The sequence below is a fragment of the Micromesistius poutassou genome, assembly GCF_964030765.1.
Source record: "Micromesistius poutassou genome assembly, chromosome: 6".
Classification (NCBI taxonomy): domain Eukaryota; kingdom Metazoa; phylum Chordata; class Actinopteri; order Gadiformes; family Gadidae; genus Micromesistius; species Micromesistius poutassou.
The window spans coordinates 6,434,276-6,445,952 of NC_140276.1; the positions used below are offsets into that span (position 1 = coordinate 6,434,276).

General features: G+C 40.2%; 1 protein-coding gene across 1 annotated transcript; it reads left to right on the forward strand.

Annotated features, from left to right (window-relative positions):
* Positions 1 to 7,071: 7,071 nt before the first annotated feature.
* Positions 7,072 to 10,558, forward strand: arr3b (arrestin 3b, retinal (X-arrestin); the record flags this gene model as incomplete). Its single annotated transcript, XM_084469124.1, has 12 exons — positions 7,072 to 7,137; positions 7,236 to 7,296; positions 7,806 to 7,999; positions 8,266 to 8,325; positions 8,565 to 8,641; positions 8,751 to 8,865; positions 8,951 to 9,035; positions 9,143 to 9,215; positions 9,463 to 9,600; positions 9,702 to 9,782; positions 9,890 to 9,913; positions 10,531 to 10,558. The coding sequence occupies 12 exons, from the start codon at positions 7,072 to 7,074 to the stop codon at positions 10,556 to 10,558; spliced, it is 1,002 nt and encodes a 333-aa protein (XP_084325250.1).
* Between the last annotated feature and the right edge of the window lie 1,119 nt (positions 10,559 to 11,677).

Below are 11,677 nucleotides of genomic sequence, written 5' to 3' on the forward strand. Positions count from 1 at the left end.
GCCCCGCCGCTTGTCTCCAGCTGCTGTCCAGGAGGCGGTCAGAAGAGAGGAGGGAGGCTTTGGAAAAGTGGGGGACGAGCCCACTGGAGCCGAGGAGGAAGAGTGAGGAAGTGACTCGCCATTACAGATGTGAGCGCAGAAAGGAAGTGGGAGAGGGGAGAGGGAGAAAAAAAAAAAAAAAAAAGAAAAACCAAACAGAAGAATTCTTGCGAGGGGCTCGACTTGACAGCCGCTGTGCGAAAAAGTACTCTGGGGTACTTTCTCTCCATTCGCCTCTTGCCTTCTTTCCTCCCTCCCTTTCCCTTTCTGTCTCTCGCCCCCCTGCTACGACCACTTTTCCCTCTATCCCGAGCTCTGCCCTATATCTCTGTTTCTCTCTCTACTCTCTTTCGGTCTCTCTTACTCATTGCTCACTCTATTTGTTTTATCTCTACATCTTGAGATTACAAAAAGAAAACACAGCTATGGTAACTCTCTCCCTGTCTGCTGTCTGTCACTCTCACTAACTCTCCTCCTCTCTCTCTCCCCGACTCCATAAAAAACACAGCCTGCATATGGTTATGATCATCGCTCACTTTCCAGGGCTTATTTTGGTCTTCCACCACACCCCTAGCTCCTCCCTTCCATCATCCCATTCTTTCTTTATTAGCTGCAGTTTGTAACTCCATGGCGGAGTCCTCTTGTTGTTATTCAATAGTCAGCAACAATTCCCTCACCGCCCCAAAGCCTCAGACTCAATAAAAACAAACAGATAGAAGCGCAAGCTGACAATACCCTTTTAAACCCAACCCGCGCCGGGCTTGAGTTAAACAGCCTCATGTCGCACTGGGTTCTCTGATCAAGTTAATTGTGTTTGAGGTGGAATCTGTTACAAAGGGACATTTTGTGAACAGTCCTAATCTCGCTGGAATTAAATATGAGAAGAAAACGAAGCAAATGCATTTATGATGGTGGGAGGTCAAATCCTCATACAGAGTGTATTTGTATTTATTGTCAATGTACCAACCTTGTTCTGGTGTCGGACGACATAGAAGTTTCTTGTAGGGTGGGTTTACAAACGTCTATGTAAATAAGACAACATTTCCTGCACACACACACACACACACACACACGTACACACACACACACACACACGTACACACACACACGCACACACACACACACACACATTGGTTTTGCATGCATGAAATAGTTTGCATTTGTATTTGCATACTGAGCAACGTGAATAACATAATTCATCATCCATCAATAAGACCATCATAATGGTCTCTACACATACAACAATCTCTAGTTGTTCACAACACACAAGCATACTCACTACGCGCAAAGTAGAGATCATTTGACATTTGCCACATTAATGATATTTACTTTTACAGACGGCAGGATGCAAATCCTGTTCGGCTTGCAACCACTTGCACTCCGTTTGTTTGTTTGTACATTGTAACTGTGTTGATCCATTCGTAAACAACTCGCCACATAATCAAGAATCAAGAATAGATTCTTACCAGAGCTTGACTACCGGCAGTGTTTTCGTACTCACGGTAGTGTCAAAGAAATGTTGTGAGTAGACCTATACCTACCATGCACTGTGGAATAAAATAATTAGTGAGTGCACAGTAGTAGTACACTATGCCAGGCACAAGCACACGCAAGCACCTCAGGAACCGGCCAAACAGTGTACGTACAACAAAGACTTAAAAATAGATGTATGTGTAAAGAAATACGATTTGCCATAGAAAGCCAAAATGACACACACACAGGCATTTCACGACAAATGAGCTTTGATTTGTAATTGATTATTTGCTTAACTACAATATTCACCAATATTGTAGTACTGGAGGAAGCATTTCTATCGTATTGTGCCTCTTGGGGAGTATTTGAGGATACAAGGTTGAACCATATGGTTCAATGTACTATAAGGAGCAGCATTGTCAGGCTGTTGTATGGGTCTAAATCGGGGCAAGATTATCTATAAGGGGATTATGGGGTGACAAGGTGTGACCTCCGAGGTCAGACTTAGTGTGTTACCCACTGGAGTCAAATGGCCTTAATCAACTTTAAGGAGGCAATCAAATATATTATTCCCTATGAATTGTTGAATACCTCAGCAACAATAACAAAGAAACTTTAAAACTAAAATGCTTTAGGTAGGCTAAAATGGGGGGGGGGGGGGGGGGTGTTATTCAAGAAGCTGTTACAGCAGCTCAGACTTTCTTAAAAGAAGTCAAGCATCAAGCTGCAAGAGGTGCACAGACTGGTAAGAGGCTTTTCTGCTAAGAGGCTAGCCCATGCACTGAAAACCCTGGGTCCTAAACCTAATCCTCAGCTCTGAGAGATCTGCAGATACAGACCAACCCACAAACGGGAACATCTTTGAAAGAATCTTTGAGCTGAATATGGCAGTAAGTACGTCTTCAAGGTTCATTGCTAGGACACACCGCTAATGACGTCACTTTTACAGAAGAAAACTATAAGGACACCAAAAATATGTGATAATACTACAAAAATATATTTATTATAATATTTTAAAAAGTAATACATTAATGAAAAACGAATTTATTGTACAAATTATAGACTGTATTAGTGGTTTAGGTGAGAGTTAAGGAATATTCACACAAAACAACAAGAAAATAATAAAAATGAAACATCACTGTTCAGACATTAAATGCAGGAATTAAAAAGCTGGCACCTCAAACTGAACTATAGCACTCAATATATGTTCCAAGTCATGGGATACCAAGCCTTTGTGGTTGTGGTACAAAACCCTAACGAATATGCAAGCTTCCAGTGAGGTCGGTTCCATTCAGCAGAATGGCATTCCAGGAAAGACAGAGTTCATCCAAAAAGGAGTGGTCTTCCATGGTCAGGCTTCAGGAGAGCCTAGCAGATGTCCCTTCATGACAGAGAGATCCATTTAATTTAATTCATGAAAACCTGGTAGAGAGGTTACGTCAGGTCCAGCAAGGCATTAGAGATCATCTGCAAATCTTTCACCTTGACCCCTACTAATTGTTGTCAATTAAATTTAGCTGTGCGGGTGATGAGTTGTGCTGAAAATCCTTCTGATGGATTTGAGTTTATGTCCACGGTAAACTGTATGGGGGTGTGGGGAGTGCCTGCCAGGAAAAAGTAACGACAAAGCTGGATCTTTAAACCGAGGGTGTACTACACATGACCCAACAGGACATTTTGTGAAATATTAAAAGTTATACAACTTACAGTGGTAGTGGTTTAGGCACCCATGCTAAAGTTGCCTAAAACGAGGAATAAAAAATCATCTTTTGGAAATTGAACTTAATCCAACCTTTAAGGACGCCAATTTGCTTTGTGAATGAATAACGTATCGTAAATAAATAAATGTTCTCCATTAAAATACAGACACACCCCTATGTTAAATTCCCATAGAGGCAGGCAGATTTTTATTTTTAAAAGCCAGTTATTTCATGGATCCAGGATACTATGCATCCTGATAGTGTCACCTAGGCCTTTCAAATTAAAATAGCCCCACATCATCACATACCCTTCACCATACCGAGAGATTGGCATGGTTTTATTTCAGTTAGCCTATTAGCTGGTTTGATTTGCATTGAGAAATCATTAGGCTAACTAACAGCTAATAGGCTAACTGAAACCATGCCAATCTTCATCAGGATGCATAGTATCCTGGATCCATGAAATAACTGGCTTTTAAAAATAAAAATCTGCCTGCCTCTATGGGAATTTAACATAGGGGTGTCTATACTTATGCACTCTGTATTTTAATGGAGAACATTTATTTATTTACGATACATTATTCATTCACAAAGCAAATTGGTGTCCTTAAAGGTTGGATTTTTCCTCATTTATTTAATTAAGGCATTAAGATTAATTTCCAAAAGATTATTTTTTATTCCTCTTTTTAGTCAACTTTAGCATGGGTGCCTAAACTTATGCCTACCACTGCATTTGGCTCATAACAAGATGTTAAAGGCCTACATATGATACATCATTCTAGAAAGTCACACTGCACTCTGCAAAATGTAACTGTAAAAATGTCATTTTGTAGATTTTCTTCATTAAACATAAGTAGGCCTACATATCAATGTAAATGTAAAATAACTTATCTCACCTATGTTATGTTTCAAATTAATGTAACTCAGCATAACATTAGCATACAGCTTATTCTTATTCAATGGCAATTGTGGCAAACAAAGCTCAATAGTTGATCAAATTAGAAACCAACCAAAACAGCTCACCACGTGTACAGCAGCACTTCCGCACACCTACCTTTGAAGACAAACAACCTAACTAATGGATTAATCTGGTTGTATCTAAAATAGAAACCTGGGTTGACAAGCTGCGGTAAGCTGGAGGGACGGGCCACCTGCCTATAAGAGGCAGGCCGGACTCTTAAAAGCACCATACAGAAACAACTGTCACGGAATACATAGCACACATATCTGGAAACCTGAGGTGAGTAGACAAACTGGTCACCTTTGGGTGGGTAGTAGATCGAAATAAGATAGGATCTTGATGTGTGCCTGTCAACCTGTATACAGGATGTTTTCAGAAATGTTTAGACTTATTTTGGTATGTTTCAAAAGGTTGGCATGATTGTACATTAGAGCTGTGGTCTGGGCCTCCTGAAGGATATTGTGGCTTTGACTTTGATTCAATCAATTAAAAACAAATGCACATGTATATTCATATGTATTATTTAGTCATACATAATAACAATAATCATGAATATTTACATGTTACCATTATGATGATGATGATGATTATTATTATTAATAATAATAATAATAATAATAATAATACAGTTATTGATTGTAAATTATATTATTGATATTGTTATTATGAATAGTATTAATTGTAGTTGTAATCATCTAGTTATTCATATTATTTATACTTGAGAGATTGTTTATTGGGAAAAAATGTAGGCACATGGTAATTTAGTGGGCCTCATCTTAATAGTTTAACAACTAGAATAAATATGTGAACTATATGTGTTTTTTATGTCTTCTTTTTGTCTTATTTGCAGGAACCCTTAACTAACCTGTCGAGATGTCGAAGTAAGTTGGCCTTCTGACCATTTACTCTTTACACACAAAAATACATGCTAAATAGAAAAAAAGATATTGATTCTGAAATAACCAGGTTAGTCCCATTATAGATTAAATACCACAGAGGTAAGCCTTATTTTTAGACATTTAATTTGGCAGAAAAAAAGTGCAAGGATGCAAAACAGTTCCGGGGATTGGAACATTTCGTTGCCATCACAGCTTTAAGGATCGAGGTTTATCGTCTCAGAGCGAACTCAGTCTCCTTTGGTTTCAATGTCATTCAATGTCATGACCTGCAAAGAAACCATCACACACCAGGGGTTCCTGCCCTACCCTTTTAACAATCTCTACCTCCACACCATTTCATATTACCCAGAGTGAGAACCAATGCGATGAAAAGAAAAATGGTACATAGAGGAATTAGTGAATGGACTGCTTTACCTAGTTATATCACACAACAGAATATCAAGAGAACATTCAAATTCTTACTAAAACAGTATCTTTTGTCAAGGAATGCGATATAATTGCCTATAGTGTTAGGTTTTGCCTATATGCTATGGTTGTGTATGTGTGTTGGGTAGGATTTGGCTAATATTGGTGTTAAACAAACAAGGCTACATGTTTGTTGAGATGCGTGACACTTTAATACCCTATGGGATAGTATTAACATTATAAAGATCTGTAGGAGTACTATTTTCAATAGTAGCTTGTATGTTTGTTAATGGCACTTAACCTTGGGAGCTTGTCTTGTCTCGTCTATTTTTGTTTGTTTTTGTCAAAGTTGTATTCAGTGATAAATGAGGACCCCAGGAAGAATAGCTGGTTTTACCAGGCTAATCCTAATAAAACCTTGAAACCTATCTGTAATAATCTTACATAAACAGTCTCATAATGTTAACTCTAAAAGTGGGAGGCCTACTGCTAAAAAAGAACCTAGAAGACGGGATTAGGTTAAATCCCATAATAACATAGAAGCTGGGGGTCACGACCTCCCCTCTGTAACGTCTTAGTATAAACATGTTTGACCTCTGCCTTTGGGCTTATAGGCTATATATATGTCCTGATAGGACAGGTTGGGCGGATTTCACCTTGAGCGAGAAGCAGGGGAGAGCAGAGAGTAAGGCCCAGTCCCGTCTCTCTCCCCTTAACAAGAACACTTGCTTTGAGCTGCAAGCCAGCTACTGAGCTGGCTAGCGTTGAAGGGTTGATTTTAAGGGAAAAACAGCAACCCTACCCCTTCGCAGGAATGCGCAATATCTAGGGTTAGGGCTCAAATCTATAGGGGAAGGGAGAGAATTGGGACAGGGCCTAAGACAAGTCTTAAAAGAGCACTGATTAGTGTGATGATGGTGAACGCCGCAAGACCTGGGCACAAGATGTGGAATTAAATATCATCTTATAATATATTCATGTGATATGACACTTTGATGTCAATAGTCAAAATCTACTCATCCAAATCGAATAAGAGCTGGAAACATATGTTCTTTGGTCACATGAGTGACCAAAGAACACATCGTCAGTTGTCAGCTTAAGAAGCAGTATGAACGGAAACAGGATACATGTTCACAACGAGATCATGACGCTTTGTGATAGTTGTCCGTGCTTGTCCGGATTACACCATCGCCACCAGCAGATGCTCTGTCGCTGTAATTGGCTAATCTTAGTGATATACTATGACCTCTAGGTGTCTCCAGGTAAACAGGAACCCTGATCAGTGCTCCACTGTAATGTGTAAAGCACTTTTCACTTTTAAGTATAAAACAGTTTTGCACACTAGTGTCGGCCTCCCTGCGTCAGTCTTCCTTACCAGATCCTTGTTTGTCTATTTGCCTGTGTGGATGATTGATACTTTGTTTGTGTCATCTCCTGTTCTCATATTCTGTAAACCTCCTGCCTTGAAATACCCCCTTAAGAGGAAAAATACCGGATTTGGATTGGTTGATTTTGGGACTGATGTATTGATTGCTCGAACAACATTGTGTTGGGTGTGTTATTGCGTGAAAGTTATTCCCGAGTCATTAACAAGATGCTGTCCTTTGCCTTTTGTCCTTCTCAAACCAGAGTTTTCAAGAAGACCAGTGGCAATGGGGATGTAAGTTTCTTCTCGGACAACATGACAACCATACAGATTTCCCCCTACGAGTGTCCATGAAGTAACTAGTGTTTTTCCGTCTCTTTTCCTCCACCTAGATGACCCTCTACTTGGGGAGGAGAGACTTTGTGGACCATCTGACCTCTGTGGACGTAGTCGGTGAGTAGCAAAGAGATTTGAAAAGGGTATCTGTGTTATTTGGAAAATGTAATCACAACATGCTATGTGTAATAAAGCTTTTTGTGTGTGGTGCTATAATTATGATATACCCAAATATCTGCATTGTCTAATTACAATTGGATTATACATTAGAATTGGTGAAATTGGGAACTTGGGAATTTTGAGAAGAAATATGATTTTGAGTTTTGAAAATTGTTTTATGCATTCTTTTAGCATTTCGTTGCATTTTCTGCATTCATTTCAACAATCCTTTTAAATTATAAATCTTTTAAAAAGATTGTTGAAGCGCTACAAATCGTTTTGAATGATGACATTTGATCTTCTCTTATTTGTAGACGGGGTGGTTAAGGTCGACCCTACAAACCTCAATGGCAGAAAAGGTAACGCAATCTCCCCTGGCCGCTATAATCCCTTTCAGAAGCAACTACTAATTGATTTCCCCTGACCATCCACACAAGCGCTAACTCAAACGTCCTCTGTCTTCATAGTGTTCGTGTACCTCGCCTGCGCTTTCCGCTACGGCACTGATGACCTGAATGTGATTGGGATGTCCTGCAGAAGAGATATCTGGGTGAAGCGTGTGCAGATTTTCCCAGTCGTAGCAGGGGGCATTGCCAAAACCCCCATGCAAGAAAGTCTGTTGAAGAAAGCCGGGGATCAGGCTCACCACTTTGCTTTTGAGGTACAGGAAGGAATTCTATGAGACTCAACATTTCTCTTCTTGTCCTGTTCGGATTAACCCAAATCACGTTTTTAACAAACGTTCATTTATCAATTATTATTAATTATTTTTGTTGTTATTAACGTAGGAATTCATCACATTCAGAACAAATGTTTGTGGGATTAATTGCAATCAATTTCAATGATTCATGAATAAAATCCATGACTGAATTCATTCACTGCCACTTTCATGAAAGTTCCCTTCTTTTTCTCGTCGGCCTGTAATAGATGCCTTCCAATCTGCCATGCTCAGTCGCTCTGCAGCCCGGGCCTAATGACAGCGGCAAGGTATGTTTACAACTGAACTGTTGTTTCCCTCCTCGACACAGTCCCGCCACCCCTCTCTCTCTCTCTCTCTCTCTCTCTCTCTCTCTCTCTCTCTCTCTCTCTCTCTCTCTCTCTCTCTCTCCTTCTCTTTCTCTCCCTCTCTTTTTCTCTTGTTTCTCTCTCTCTCCCCGCTCTCTCAACGCTCTCTCTCTCTCCTCGGAACTGTCAATCACATGTTTTTCTGTGTGTTCTTCTTGCAGTCGTGCGGTGTAGACTTTGAGCTGAAGGCCTACATGGCCAAATCGGCTGATGACGCCGACGAGGTCATTGATAAGAAGTGAGTATTCGTTCTCTGTTTTCATACGTTCATCTTCTGCTGCGTAGTAAAGATGGACGGGGGCGTCACACTGAGTCTTCTCCCCCTTGTGGTTATTTTCTCGCTTTAGGGACACCTGCCGTCTGATGATCCGTAAGATCCAGTTTTCACCCGCTGCCACAAACGCCGGGCCCGCGGCGGAAATCACATCGCCAATTCAGTTGTCGGCCTCTCTGGGAAAAGAGGTAGGACAACGCAAAAAGTTTTCACTCGTATTCATGATATATGGTTATGTTACATGAAAGCATTAATTTGAACCTTTTCTTTTAGAACTACTGCCACGGAGATCCGATCTCTGTCAAAGTAAAAATCAATAATGACAGCAGTAAGACTGTGAAGAAAATCAAAATTTCAGGTATGTAAGCAAAAAAAGACCAGGGGGTAGAGACATTGTGTTAAGTAGTAGTCGTCCATACAGATCCCTCCTAATGATGAATATTGTTTGTTTTGTGTTCTAATTAGTTGAGCAGAATACCGCTGTGGTTCTGTACTCGTCTGACAACTACACTAAGTCCGTGTGCAGTGAGGAGTTTGGGTAAGGCTTCCATACAACACATGTTCTGCTACAGGCAGGTAACACCGTTGATTTACATGCAACATAATCATGTGATTGATCGGAAACTCACTCACTCACTGTAAAACACTTATTATATTGTTATACTTTTATTTTGACGCAACTTTTCATTTTCGTTTACCTAATTTCAAATTCAAGCTAATTTTAATCCATATCATTTTTGTTGGTTTGCAACTCTCTACTAACTGTTACACCCCTCACACTCTAGGGAAACCGTCGAAGCCAACTCAACCTTTGAGAAGGTATTCACTGTGACCCCCCTGCTGGCCAACAACAGTGAGAAGCGGGGTATCGCTGTGGACGGACGCCTGAAAGACGGAGACACCAACCTGGCCTCCACTACCCTGTACGAACAAGCATGCCCAGTCCCGTTCTCCTCTGCGTGCGTGTGATTATACACCATCCTCTTCCTCTGGAAGCATGACTATCCTTGCTTTGTTTTCCCAGATGCCAAACTGGTGAGAAGGAGATGCAGGGTATCATCATCTCCTATAAAGTGAAGGTCAGCGTGTCTTTGTCCAGTGGAGGGTAAGGTCCAGCTATACACTATTACACTTCCTGCCTTATACCTGTTGGTTTTACTCTCTTTGCCAATAGGCAAAATAGCTCTAATCGGTATATCCTGCTATTCACAGCCTGCTGGGGAGCATTACAGGAAGGTAAGAGAGACCTTCTGAATGGACACACATTCTTCTTCATTGGTGTCTTGTGAATAGCCAACTGAACCAAAAAATAGTATGCATTGTCGTGGCAATTTCTTCATGAGATATTGCGTCTAGGACAGATGAGACTTCTAAATGCAAAATATCACACAATTATAATGTATCACACTATTATAATGTATGCATACACTAGTCTCCTCTCTAGCAGAGTGAGCCCAGAATACAGTTTCACAGAGCTATTTAAACAACTTTGCATCCCTCCCCACAATGCAATTGTCAATGATCAAATCAGGGAAATGTTTACCTATAGAGGACAGAGAGTTACCTGTGTTCTCAACACGCAGAAGAACGCATAAGGGGATCCCTGGGCTCTTGTGACCGTCTCACCCCAGGCACAAATGTTAACGTTGAATAACACTAGGCAGGGTGGCTGGACATTACAAGGAATGGGAAAAAAAAAAAAAGCTTAAATTATTAAAAGTGAACAACATGTATGTATTGTATTTTGTATTTTTGTACAACATGTATGTATTGTACATGTATTTTTCCATCACAGCATGCAGTATATGTAACAATTAATCTTCAACTTCTGTGTTTCAGTGATGTGGTTGCAGAGCTTCCTCTCATCCTGATGTCTCCTAAGCCAGCAGGTGGGTGCAATGTGCCTTAATCGCCTAGTGGCCATCCTGGTTCTAATAGCTAACTTGGTGGGGGAAGTGAATGTGGAATACCAAGGTGGAAAAAATATGGGTTAGGGTTAATTATAGGTGGATGGTTAGCCTAGCCTCTGCAGAGTTTAAACCACTGTGTATGTGTTGAGACATATTATAACTACTAATGCAATTCTTTTATTCTTGTTTTATTCAATGCATCGTCTCATGTGAGCAGAAGTGTAAGTATAAAAACGTAGATGCAACGCTTTATCATGACATTACTTTGATACTGTGCGGGATGTAGTACTAGTGCTGTGATGCGTGTGTAGCTTTACCTTCAATTTTTTAACTCCCGTTTTCTGTGTATCTTATGATCGGCAGCAAACTGGATGACTAGTGTCATTAGTTCAGGTGAGGTCACATTCAGTGCGATCTCAATGGGCACAGGACATACCTGCAATTTACACAACCTTGAAGCACCCTCTTGATAACCTCTGTAATAAAACCATTTATTTTTAATAAGACAAAACCTTTTGCAGTATTTGCGACACACAAGTAGAAGTAAAATGGCTCAAATAAAATAAACATGTACAGCACAGATATTGGTTGTATTTAGCCTCTTCAGAATAGTTACCACTAGTTTAGCTGATATAGAGATACATCAGAAGAAATATGTCAGGTTTGATCCAGACAAGATGACAGATGCAATGTGTCGACCCCTTGCCCTCCACAGAACGGATGTCACACTCGAGTAGAGGCGCCAGTGGACCAGAGATGGTTCTGTGTACCAGCGATGGATACCACCAGAAAAAATGGGAATCACTTAAATCACTTCTCCTATATAGTACTATTGGGTATCAACTGTGACAACATGCTTTTTTGAGTCTCTTTCTTTAGACCAAAGGTTTTCTCACAGAAACCTGTTTATATTGTTTTCAGTTTTAACAGTGTGTCTTGTTTTGTTTTGTTTCACTTCCAATATAAAAGTAATGTATTGTAGAAACTGTTGTGTGTGGAAACTGTGAATTTTACAATTGTGTACAGTTCTGGAAGTGTACACTTCCAGAAATTTATGTCCAGATGTGCAACTAAGAGATTAAAGTCACTG